At 38.9% G+C, this 13,513-nt stretch overlaps 1 protein-coding gene across 4 annotated transcripts in view; it reads right to left on the bottom strand.

Annotated features, from left to right (window-relative positions):
* PGM5 (phosphoglucomutase 5) overlaps nucleotides 1-13,513 on the bottom strand; it is a 69,652-nt gene that overhangs the window by 4,322 nt on the left and 51,817 nt on the right. For 2 of the 4 annotated variants that reach the window (XM_054002766.1, XM_054002769.1), the window contains exons 8-10: nucleotides 11,689-11,824; nucleotides 10,571-10,754; nucleotides 7,059-7,193 (exon numbers count right to left, since the gene is read on the bottom strand). In XM_054002766.1, the coding sequence (XP_053858741.1) occupies nucleotides 7,059-7,193; nucleotides 10,571-10,754; nucleotides 11,689-11,824 (455 nt within the window). Of the gene's footprint in view, nucleotides 1-7,058; nucleotides 7,194-8,001; nucleotides 8,081-8,205; nucleotides 8,506-10,570; nucleotides 10,755-11,688; nucleotides 11,825-13,513 lie in introns of those variants that run through there. The other 2 variants (XM_054002767.1, XM_054002768.1) reach the window with 2 other exon arrangements.

Genomic DNA, 13,513 nt, shown 5'->3' with positions numbered 1-13,513 from the left:
AAGAAAATCTTAGGAATTTTAACAGTAAAGGCAAAGCTTTTATTATGGTTCAACTCCAGCCAGCAACTAAGTATCCCACAGCTGTTCACTTACTTCCCTGACCCTGGCAGATTGGTAGAGAACTGGAAAAATGTAAAACCTCTGGACTGAGATAAGCACAGATTAATAACTGAAATAAACTAAGATACGATAACAAAATTAATAATAAAAGGAAAAAGGGTGAGGAATAAAATCCAACCAAACTCCCACAAATGATGCATAATACAGCACCCACCACCCACTGACTGATGATCAGCCTGACCTAAGCAGCCATAACAGCTAACTCCCACACGGTTAATACACTGAACAAGGTGTTCTGTGGTATGGAATATCCCTTTGGCCATCACAGCTATGGTCCCTCCCAGATTCTTGTGGACCTCTGCACTGAGAGAGCATAGGAGACTGAAAGTCCTTGACATGGGTTAACTTCTATTTAGCAACAACTACAACATCAGTGTGTTATCAGCATTATTCTCATACCAAATCCAAAACAGCACTCTACCACCTAGTAAGAAGAAAATTAATTCTAGCCAGATGAAACCAGAACAATTTAATGTAATTTTTTATGGACTGTACTGTATGTTCTGATACCTAACCAGAGTCATGCTAAAAACCCCCTAAAAACCCCTCAAAATTAAACAAAGAGGCAATAATTGTCTAGCAAACTGCTCTTGTGCTTAGTGTTGTATGTGCCTTGAGAGAACCATATAGATTCCTTTCATTTTGTCCCAGTGAACTGATATAGAACCAGGACTTCTAGATTGTTAATTTCAGTTCCCTGCTCTTGGACCATCTCACACCATAAACAATCATTTTTTATAATCACTCACAGATACAACCACATATAACAAAAAAAAATTCATATACCAAACAAGATCCATGTGCAAATCAGAGGGTTTTCCCCTCTGCTGTTCACTGTTCAATACTCATTTCAGAAATTCTGTGTTTGATGATCAAACACTGAATTTGATTATTTTAACCTTTTTTCTTTTTTTTTTTCCTTTATAATTGGCTTGCTTTTTCCAATAAGAACACAAAGAAGCAACTCCTGCCCTAAAATCTTTGCTTGGCTGCTGCTAATCTTATAATTAACTAACTAGCAAATTGTTTACTGGTCTTCAGCAAAAGTAATTGCAACATTTGTGATTCACTGCATCCCATTTAAAGAGTGCCCAATATCGACTCTACACAACTGAGGGAACTGTCTGATGCAGTTGCACAGTCACTCTTCCTGATATTTGAAAAGTCACTGCAGTCAGAGCAAGTCCCAGATGACTGGAAAAAGGGAAGAACATTGTACCCACCTTTAAGAAGGGTAGAAGGGAGGATACTGAGAACTACTGACTCATCAGCCTCACCTCTGCCTGGGAAGATCATGGAACAGATGCCCCTAGAGCTGTGCACATGTGGGATAGGGAGGTGATTCAGGACAGACAACACAACTGCACCACGGGCAGATCCTGCCTGATCAAGCCAGTGGCCTTCTACAATGGGGTGATGGCATCAGGGGACAAGGGAAGGATTACAGATGTCACTTATCTGTCATTTTACTGTAAAGCTTTGGCACAGTCCCCCACAACATCCTTCTTTCTTGACTGGAGAAAAATGGACTCAGTGGGTGGACTGTTCAATGGATGAGGAATTGGTTTGACAGTCACATCCAGAGGGTGGTGGTCAATGGCTCAGAGTCCCAGTGGACTTGAGTGACAAGTGGTATCCCTTGGGGTTCCATAATGGGACCAGTGTTATTTAGTATCTTCATTAATGACATGGATGAAGGGATCAAGTGCAGCCTTAGCAGATTTGCAGATAACACCAAGCTGAGTGGTGTACTTGACACACCTGAAGGATGGGATGCCATCCAGAGTGACCTGGACAAGCTTGAGAAGTGGGCCCATGGGAATCTCATGGAATTTATAAGACCAAGTGCAAGGCGCTACACCTGGGTCAGAGCAACCCTGGTACCAGCACAGGCTGGGGATGGGCAGATCAGAGCAGCCCTGCCCAGAAGGACTTGGGGGTGCTGGGGGATGAGAGGCTGGACCTGACCCAGCCATGGGCACTCACAGCCCAGAAAGCCAGTTGTGTCCTGGGCTGCATCCAGAGCAGTGTGGGCAGCAGGGCCAGGGAGGGGATTCTGCCCCTCTGCTCTGCTCTGCTGAGACCCCACCTGCAGTGCTGCATCAGCTCTGGGGTCCCAGCACAGGAAGAACATGGACCTGTGAAGCAAGTCCAAAGGAAGGACATGAAGCTGAACAGAGGGATGGAGCACCTGCCCAATGAGGAAAGGCTGATAGAACTGTATTTGTTCAGCCTGGCAAACTGAAGGCCTGGGGGTGATCTAAATGCAGCCTTCCAGCACCTAAAGGGAGCCTACAAGAAAGAGAGGAACTTTTTACATGTAGTGATAGGGCAAGTGGGAATGGATTAAAACTGAAAGCACATAGTTTAGATTAGATACTAGGAAGAAATTCTTTACTGTGAGGCTGCTGAGGCACTGGAACAGGCTGTTCCAAGAAGTTGTGTATGTCCCATCCTCCAACTTCAAAGTCAGGTGTGGATGGAACTCTGAGCAATCTGGTCTAGTGAGGGAGGTTGGAGCTAGATGATCTTTAAGGTCCCTTCCAACCCAAACCATTCTATAATTCTGTGACTCTATGTCAACACCTATTTATTGCTGACAGAATTCACATAATAAATTATAATGTACTGTAAACAGAGCTAATTAAGTCATTATCAGAATAATGGGGACTATTAACTACTGATTCTTTTCAGGATGCTTATCCTGAAACAGCACAATATGTTGTTGAAGAACACATTAGATTTACAAGTACAACCATTGTGGATAATTTCTTTCTTTGTCTTTGTATATGAAACTTCCTGTTTGAATCTTATCCTAGTTCAATAATGCATCCATGTGGCTAAACAAAGAAGAAGACATGTGTGGGGAAGTACAAATATCAAATATTGAGGTGACCAAACAAAGTAAGGCTATAAATGAGATTAAAGGTCAACAAAGTCTTATTTTAGTAGTTCATGCCCACTGAACATCTCTCTACTTTTTACAACTGTATTAAATTTAGGAAAACTCATAACTCCACTCACTTAGAAAAAGATACAAGCCAATGAATAAAGGTCTAATTCATATAAGACTTCAGAGAGAAACCTGTTGTTTGTTATAATGAACTGAGCTTTCTAAAATGCTAGTTGGATGCCTATTTGAATAGTTAAAAACAAAGAAATTATTTTAAAATATAAATCTTCCATGCAAAAACTATCTGGAAAGCACTATTCTCAGGAATGCCCAATGATGAGGGGCATCACCTGTGACAAGCCACATCAATTGAGTGGTCTTTAATTCTAGAGCAGAATATTTCAGTTTTAGAAAAGTACTAGGCATTGTTTTCAAGACTTTGTTTTAGATCTAGATTGCATCACTACTCTAAGTTACACAATATTCAAATGCATAATACATTGAATTGAATTTGATTTGTTTGAATTGAAAACATTGAGTTGTTTCTGATATACTTTGGAGAGAGTACGATATTAATTTTTCTTTATTGCTCCTGATTTTCAGGATGCTGTTGATACTGGCTTGCAGAAAGAACTGAATGGAAGAAAAATAGCAAACCCTTATTTCCCAGGTGTCTATGAAGCTGCTTCTGCAAATTTCTTTAAATGAGTAATTCTACAGCCAGAAGTCATGGGTATTCACATTTGTCCATGACCTCAACCATAAATTATTGGCATATTTTACCACTTTCCCCTGAACTCCTTTGTTGTAGATCAGGATCTATGTCTATGCTTTATTCTAGGTAGAAAGTATTACCAATTAATTGTATGACAGATGATACTAAAATATGATTTGGGTGATTCTTACATTCATTAACACCTATGTTTTACGACACATCCTGACCTACATATAAACTGGAACAAAAAGTCAAGAAGGTCCACTTTGACTCAAAAAGTGCCGCCATTAGTGTTCCAGAATGATATGCACATCTCAACATGCACATTGGAAAATGTAGCTCAGATATTTAATTATCTGTGAAAGATTCACCATCAGAAGCTACATTGTCAAAGACTACAGAAGCAAAATAAAAGAACTTGAACACTACTGTAAAGTTGGATGATTAATTTTGGAAAAGGTTTTGTCTGGAAAACAAAAGGGAGGAAAAAAGGGTGCTGGTATGAGGCAAAGTCAAGCTAATTACCATAATGATTCCACAAAACAGAACCTCCAACATGACTGAGTTCTCTGTCAAGACAGAGACATTTATTTTCTGTGACAAAAAGCAAAAGATATATCAAGGTATTTTTGTGTTTCAGTTCAGGTTTTGACTGGAATTATCACCAGGCAAAAACATGGAGCAGAGCATTATCTAAAACAAGACGCTGGAAAGACATGGTGCAATAAACAGGACCATCTGAATATTTACTTAAGCAGCAACCATCAAATAATCTTGTCTTGGTTTATGATATAAAAGGTATGGAAGGGAGATTTTCTTGATCAGCTGTTTCAGAAAGAGTGCAATAATACAGAAACCATATACAATTGTCTCGTCAGCTACAGAAAAATATGCATTTATCATTCAAAATGTAACAACTTTCTTAAATACCATAAGGTAATACATAAGGTATACGTATATACTTAACATACTCCTTTATGTCAGTGCTTTTTCCATAAGTGACCACTTATGTATATGCTATGTTCCTATTACTGACAGCAAATAGGCAACAAAGTGCTTGAGACTTCAAATCTGTCACACCCCTTTTAGATGTGTGCATGTCAGTATGAACTTTAAAACAAACTGAACAATAAAGGAATTACAGTATCAGGAAAACTATGGCACTCCTTCCTAGCAATGCTGTTTTCTGAAAAAGGAGTATTTTATTCACATTCTTTTACACACTTCACTGAAGACTATCAAGTGTTCTCCTGGAAGATGTTTAGTTATTTTTGTACATGAGGATCTCCTAAAATTTATGCACTGTCTTGAAGTCCGCCATCTGCCTGTTGGATGCAATCTATGACCTTGTTGCTTCTAATACACTCCTGTTGCTGGCAAAGCATGCAGCTAGGGCAAGGAAGCAGTGGGAACTGTGCAATATTATGCAATAAGAAACCAAATAAAGAATTTATTGTATTAATTGAGATGAAACTTCTATTTATCCCAGATGTTATGCATATGGCAGGACATGAGGAGAGTGTTTACAGTACCATGTTATTTCCTGAGACAGTCTGGATATTAAAATGCCTGTCTGCAGTGCATAAATGCAGGAAAATCCCTGTAGCAAGTTTCAAGGCAATATCATTTCTACCCCTGGGATTATTTATTCACTACTGAATATCCTGATTAAACAGCCGAAAGTGCTGTGATCTGACAGGCTCTGTTACCAATACAGAAAAAAGTCCCTTCCAGCCTTTTTTCTGTCCTTGGGAATAGAAGACCCTTTTGGTGTGCTGAATAGAAGACCAAACTCTGAAATCCTCGAGGGCAGTCATAAGCCCTAGTGGCCTGCTTAGGATCCCCTGAGGACCTTCCCCTGCAACCTGGCCAAGGCCCATTACAGCCTGTCCCAGGGGTGTTGTTCCCCTCCCTGAGCTAAGCTGTAGAAGTGCTTATCTCTAGCCTTATCTCTGCCTCTGCTGCCTGGGTGGACCTCAGGCCCATGCTACAGGCAACTTCTTTCTCTGAAAGACTGCTTGGATATAGGCTGTATCTTGTCTCTAGTTTTGATTTTGACCCTGTCTCCTGAGTAGGTCTACTCATCCTTGTCTCCAGCTTTGTCTCTGGTACCATCTTCTGCTGCCCCAGATGAACCCTGCATCTGATCCATCACTTGTTGAGGGAGCTTGCCACCAGAGAACTGCCCTGTCCTCCTCACTCTCCTGCTGTAGGACTGTCACCTACAAGGAGGGCACTGCCTGTGGCCCAGCAGGTCTAGATGCCTGGCTCCTACTGCCTTGTGAAGCAGACCCATTCCTGCTATTCCCTGAATATTGTCTGTATTCTGGTGAGATTTCATGCACCTCTCTCAAGCAAATGCAAGCATAATTTAATAGATCGTATCTGCAGACATGGTATCTGCAACATTTGTGTGACAACTGAAGTACTTTTCATGACTGATACATGACTGTTTAATAACATAGGAAGAAACTCACTGAGTTTATGGTCAGAATCTGGTGAAACATCAAACTCTTACCTAGGGTTCAAATTCATTTGACAGCATATATGTTTTGGTTGATTTGCATTTGTATTCCATTCATGGAGACACAACTACATGAGACTTAAAACTACAGAGTTTTGATTTACTACAAGCCAAATGCTTAACTTCTTTTCCATGAAATATCCTTAGTCCTCTCTTGTATATCACAGCATAAAGAACATTTACTAAGAACCTGAGAGTGTGAAGTGTGATTTATTTTATTAATTGTATAATGCATCTGCTGGACAATCTAGCAACTTGCTCTTAACCTTCACTCTTAGGAAAAAGTCTGGTTTTGATAGATGATTATTAGACAGCAGTAAGTCTTTGTCTTGCAAGGAATCCCTACATTGTTTAGATGCTGGTATCCATATTTCCTAACTGTACTCTGATTGTGAAGAATCCTTGGGATGCCCTAATTGAGTGGTTCTTAGATAACCTGCTTCAAAAATGGTTATCTTATTTTTAAAATACTGCTCCATAAATCAAATCACAACTCTTAAAAACTTCTGAAAAAATTATAACTATAATGACTTCTCTTAACAGACTTGAAGTCATTACTCAGCATTTAACATGAGGCATCTCAGCCCTTGACATTCCTCTTGTGTTAGATATTACACCAATATATATTAAAACTGCTGGTCCTCCCTCAAAGGTGTACATTTACAAGACTAAGGAAATAATCTACAAACACAGTACATGGGTCAAATTATTGAGTGTTGCTTCTGATCAAAGATGAAAACCCCTGGCCACTGCTATTACAGAGGCAGTGCTTTACTTACAAACTTACTACAATCCTATTGCATTACCTGTGGTTCCTTATTGTGTTGGCTCGGATCCTTTTCATAACTCTCTGCATAGATCCGCAGAGTAGCTCTCACATGACTAGAAGCACTCATTCTGAAGATGAGTCTGGAAGCATCTGAAAAAATAATCCGCAGCCCCTACGAAAGAAGAAGGAACATGATATATGTAAGGTCACAGAACTGTAACAAATCACCAGCCACTGCTCCAAAATAGAAGTGAAGGGAAGACTCATCTGGATATCATTCTTCTTCTTTCCCCACAGCTTTGGACATCACACACTTTTTCCCCCCTCTGAACACTAGAAATGATGTTGTGCATTCCCTCCTACTCCTATTAACAAATATTCTTACTGATGTTTTTACTTCTTTTACTTGATTTGCTCTTACTCTGTGTGGCAGAGCACAAAATCAACAGCCTGAGAAACAGGTATAAGATCACTAAAGGTAAGTGGCCTACAAAACAGCTACAGAATCCCTGGATCAAAAAACAGTTGTCAGTAGTGAATACAAGAGACAGGACCCACTGCTACCCCTCAAATACTACACATCAATATATGACTGCAAGAATTTCAATAAGTCTAGTACAATTTGGAAAACTTAAGGTGTTAATTAATTTCAAGTACATTAATTAATGCACATTAACTGTGTGCATAATAAGGAGGATTGATTAATTCATTAATTAACTAAAAATTTGCTCTTTGCTGCCATGTTCACATCTTTTTTCTTTTCTCCTCCCCCCTGTTTCACTGCATATATCAACACTTTTTTTACAGACCACAGGCCATATTCTTGGATCCACAGTTTCTGCACAGGAAGGCCATCAAGGCCAGAGGACTAAATTGCACAGATAAATAGTTGTAGTGTTGCAATATTCCACCAGCTGTGCATTAATACACATTCTAGTTCCCTTTATTTAAATGGTATCCTTAGACTAAGTACAACCTCTGATAAGTGACTGAACTTTTCCTTCCCTTTGTCCTTGTGCTGTCAAAGGTCTAGTGCACAAACTGAGATCCTTGCTGCTTCTGTTTAAAGGGCAGTAAACCAGTAAAAAATGAGAGAAGAGAATTAAAAGAAATGCATTTTATTTTTCCAGTTTTATCAACAGCTTGACACAACACTGATTTTGGAAATGCAGTGTGTCAATATTCTAAAGTATAAGTAAAACCTAAGCAAAACCTTTGTTTCCTCAGATATATGCCAAAACATCTTTAGCACCATATAAAGCATTGTTTGATAATCACAGAATCATAGAATGGTTTGGGTTGGAAAGGACTTCTAAAGGTCATCCAATCCTGACATCATCAGGTCATCATGTTCACTGCAGTGGGCAGGGACATCTTCAATCAGATCTGGTTCCTCAGAGCCCCATCCAACTTGACCTTGAATGACTCCAAGGATGGGGCATCCACCATCTCTCTGCACAACCTGTTCCAGTGTCCCACCACTACTATTGTTAAAAAAAAAAAAAAGGTCTTCCTTACATCTAGTCTAAATTTACTCTTTTAGTTTAAAGCCATTATCACTTGTACTACTGTAACAGGCTCTGCTAAAAGAATTGTCCTCATATTTCTTATAAGCCCCCTTGAAGTACTGAAAGGTCACAATAAGGTCTCCCTGGAGACTTTTGTCTCTTAGTAAAATGGCCAACTTTTACCTCTCATCCTTATAACTCAAATTTTACACAAAAATTCCACTGTTCCCATTCCTGGCTTGTGGACCCTCAGGAGCAGCATTGTTATGTGCTGATGTGTGCAAAAACACAGTACAGCTTTAAAAATCAGAAGTCTTCAAGAACAACAGAATGTTTCATTTGATTTTAAGTCTCATTATTGCAGCATGATAAACAATATTCATGGGTTTCAATAAACAGAATTAATTAGAAGCAAGAGTCTGTGTGTATTGTTTGTTGCCTATTTTCTCATTGCTGTGTTTGTTTTCTAAATATTTTGTTTATTGACACTGAATAATTACCATTACCATTAGCTTCTCATTTATGAGACATCGCAGTTACACTGAATATAAATCTCTCTCCCCAATGTTCTGGGGAATAAAGCTTGGCACATGCTCCTGAACACTTAGCTGAAAAATCCACAAAGCCTATGATAGTCTGAAAGCGATAGCTGCATTGAGATGATGAGCAAGCTACTCAAGGAAAATGGCAGCAGTGAAGTGTTGTTTCATTAGCATAGATCAATATTCTCTCCAATTTAGTGTGCTTGGAGAATCCCACTGAGGCTGCAGACATATGAATCTAGGAATGTGTCCTTGCTGAAGGACAAACTGGTTGAACTGTACTCTGAATAAATAGGAGCTACTCCCTATGAAAAGACATGCTTTCTGGTTTTATGGGCTCCCCTTCAGAGTCTGCCTGAAAACAAGCCAAGTCATGTTTCTCTGTTTGTGTTACATGGTGATATGATTAGCAATTATATTCCCATATAGAGTAAGTGCTTTGGATAAAGAAATTAAAGGAAAGAAAAGTGCAATTAAAATTCACAAGCTGCTTTTTGAACTACAAAGGTCACGAGTTTGCCATGTCTGTAATTTTCCACTAGACTTGGATATGACGATGTTCTCATATCTTGTTTCAAAAGTAATACACAACTAGAAAGTAGCTCAGTGGCAGATAGGCTGCTCATATTTTCTGAATGCAATGATGAATGGAAACTACAAAGACTCTGAGCAGAAAGGCATGACAATAGTTTTAATGGCTTGTAATATAATTTCCTAGGGTCTGTTTAGGTCAAATAATTTAAAAACCAGAGAAACTAGGACCATAAAAACATAAGCAGCAAAAAATCAGGACAAACTTTAATAGGAGTCACAGCTCATATTCAAGTTACAATAAATTTAATATAAATATAAATTTACACCTGGTAAAAGTACATGGTTACTTTCAAGCACATAATGAATTTCCAAACACTTAAGGCTCAGTTTGAACTGCCGTTCTTGATAATCAAGGAATTAAGTATAGATAGAGTCCAGAAGGAGCTGGTAATTTGGGCTAGGGAAGTCAAATATACCTCCATAGGCTACAACCTTCTAAAGTCTTCTGTATGCTACTGCCTACAATAGATATTGTATCTCAGTTATGTAAATCCTGCGGGTCACCAAGAACAAGATTTTTTTTTTTTTTGTAATGTGTAGCCAGCGGAGATTTCAAATAGAAAATAGAAAAAGGAAAGACCTTCTTTCTATATGATAATTTCTGCTGTTCTGGAAAAGGAACCCTCCCTGTACACACATTGCTTTCAATAGGGACTTCATCCCATCCTATGTACACTGTGACACTATTGTCTCCAGTTATGTACAGCAAGCGCAAGATAAACTAAAGGTGGATTATTTTATCCAGACTGAGCTACTCTTAAGTAGGAAATGCAGTATCTATCACAGCAAAGGAAACACCATCCCATAAATAAATGGACAGTCTTGCCAGCTGAACTTCAGAAACAACACTGTTGGGGACAATATGACAGCTGCAAAACTTTGCTAATCCATCACTACAGTCATACCTGTCTTTTGGTCACAGTGCCATCCACAGGATCTATGTACTCAAAGCTGTCTGTTCTCTCCACGCTGTACATATTGTTACCCACAGCAAACTGCTGATGGCTGAATGATTTGTCAGTGATCAAAGCTTCCAGGTCTCTCATTATGAAATACGCTGTTCTGGGTTCCAGTGCTTCATAATCAAACCTTGCACATATATCAAAAAAAGGTAGAACCAGAAAATAAGTCCCCAGAGCTTTCAGAGAGCTCTATATACTCACAATTAGCAATTTACTGCTTACTTCAAAAATCAGAAGTGCACCACAGAAGTACTGATTGCAAACAAAACCAGCACACACATTCAAGTCCTGTGCCATCTAATCGTTACATGTGTGCAACCACAGTTCTACACTGGCCACCTGACTCTAAATCAACAGAAAGCATCTAGAAAATGCAATTTATAAAGTGGCATAGAAAATACACAGCTAGCTTTCAAAACTTAATGACACAATCAGTACAGTGCTCAACAGACAAGTGAAACAGAGTAAACTTAGCAACAAGTTTTGAGGAACAGCTGTGTCCAAAAGATCTCACAAATTATGAACTCCTCTAGATTAAGTCTGGATTAAGAGAGAGACAGAAGCAAAAATGAAAATGACAGCTAGAACTCACCATATTGAGACCTTATTAAAAGTAAGTAAATGTTTCTATCTTTGAAGGAGTTATCCTGAATTGGAAGCAGGTATGGGTTTCAGTTCTCACTAAAACAATGTCACATGGAGGTATTTACAGAAAAAAAATGCAGGAGCAAATCTTGCTGGGATTATGTTTCTTTTTCAACATCATGTAACAAGATGCACCTATATATTCCACAAGTAAATAATTCAAATCTTTTTGCCACTCAATATTTAAAAATTCAATTACTCATATGCTAGCAGTGACATACACACATAGATCCTTTTTCTGACACTTACTCCTCTGGAAATACCTGTCTACAAAACAGTGATAATCTGTGGCACATTTTCATTCTGTAGGCACAGCGAATGCACCCCTAAGTGCAGCTGAGCACATCTAAACAAGCAATGATTGTAGCAGAATTCTCCTATCAGCTGCATTAGTTCCTTTTCCCCATTTTTCTCACCTGCAGTAGTAATGCCGGCCAAATTTTGCCCAGTGATCCCTGACAATCTCCTCCACACTCTGCTTTCGAGTTGCTAGGATTGAAAGCCAAACTAGCACAGCCCACAGTCCATCTTTCTCTCTGAGGTGGTCAGACCCTAAGGAGACAGACATTAAGCACATTATTTGGTATCACTGCAAAGCAGAAAACAAGGTAAGAAGGCTGGAAAAATGTTTCATTTAACTGTGTATGTCACATAACAGTAATCAATAGTACTAGCCCCAGCATCTCTGATATGTTCCAGACAGAAAACCAGAACTAATGTTTAAAATCTGATCTCTTAGCATCTCTTATTTATGCATGAGAAAGCCCATACTTGTAAAGTTAAATCAAAATATGTATACGTACTTGAATAGAAATAATAGCAGTATGAAAACATTTGTAGTCATTATTCCTTCTTATTGATATACAGTGTTTTCACATCTCTGCTGCTGTTTCCCAGAACTGGGCTAGATATGCAAACCCCAGCCATGAGCCAGAATGAGAGTCAAGCTCAACAGAATCTCCTTATCTCTGCAGATGTTCATTTGCAGATGTCAAACTGCAGAGAAAGAACTTCCCATTCCATAAATATTGTGAATTTCCACAAAGTTCATGACCTCCAGTCAGGACAACAACCAAGTACTTGAAAAGATTCTTCTGGAGTGGGAAGAAAACAAGCAAACCAGAGAGTGGGATTGTTCCCTTTTTTATATTTCTTCTTATACCTCTCAGTGCTAAAGAAGACTTGATGCTTCTATCTTATGAAGAGAGAAATTGTTGCAACAATGAAGACTAGGAACAGTTTTGGAATACCCTACATGATTTAACATATAGTCTCAGATATAAGTAAGATCCAACACTGCTGGCACTCAGTAAATACTGATGGCAATTATATAAGCTAACAGACTCAAGAAACTTGAAGAGTTATCAAACACATAGCCATTGCTCTGACATAATAATACTAAATTTGGTTAAAGTTTGTTGGCTGCAGACTTAGGGCTTTCTGTCTAGTCACACATTATTTAAACATGAGTACAAAGCAAGTGCAGTAATTCAGAAGTTTTGTTTACTCCATTAAGTACCTGCTGATTATGGAGGCAACCAACTGAATTATCTGTCTTTAGAAGATAGTTAACAAAATCCATCAGAGAGGAATCTAAAAACTCTTAGGCTGAAACATTGTTTCCTGAAACATTCTCCTTCTTCAAATACAAAAATCCTGTTGCAGCAAGACTGCTTCATACGGCTCGGCTTTACATAACAGCCTGCAAGGTCCACACAGCCAGCCATCTGTCAAAATAGCAGTTACCTTGAACTTGCAATCCCTCTTCTTGAGAGAGAGCTACAATCAGCAGCCTCCGCTCATATGGATTTTCTAAGAGCCCATTGTCCTGGGTCTGCCACAGATCTGCCTGCCACTTATGCTTCTTGTGTTACATTCAGCCTCAACACTCTTTATCTAACATCAGTCTTAACATTAACTACCACAGAGTTAAATAAAAGTAAATTACTATTCAGCACAATATTGAAGTTGTATAGGAATGATTATTGAACACTTGTTGATGAGGATAAAGATTTGCATGAAGATTTTGTTTATGTCTGTGTGTTAGGTATTACAGAAAACAAAAACACTGTAGATAGACTTGAGAGCTGAGATAGTAACATGCCTTCCATTTGCAAAGTAGCTGTCCTGATAGTAAGAATATCTCTTTTTTGCTACTTGTTCTGTAATCTGCAAGCTCTCTGCAACAGCAGTGTCCTATTACAGCAGCCAGAGTTTAGGGCTGGTGCTTGAGGAGCTGCT

Source organism: Vidua macroura, chromosome Z (assembly GCF_024509145.1).
Source record: "Vidua macroura isolate BioBank_ID:100142 chromosome Z, ASM2450914v1, whole genome shotgun sequence".
NCBI lineage: Eukaryota > Metazoa > Chordata > Aves > Passeriformes > Viduidae > Vidua > Vidua macroura.
Note: the sequence above shows the minus strand (reverse complement) of the source record. Positions and strands in the feature narration are given on the sequence as shown.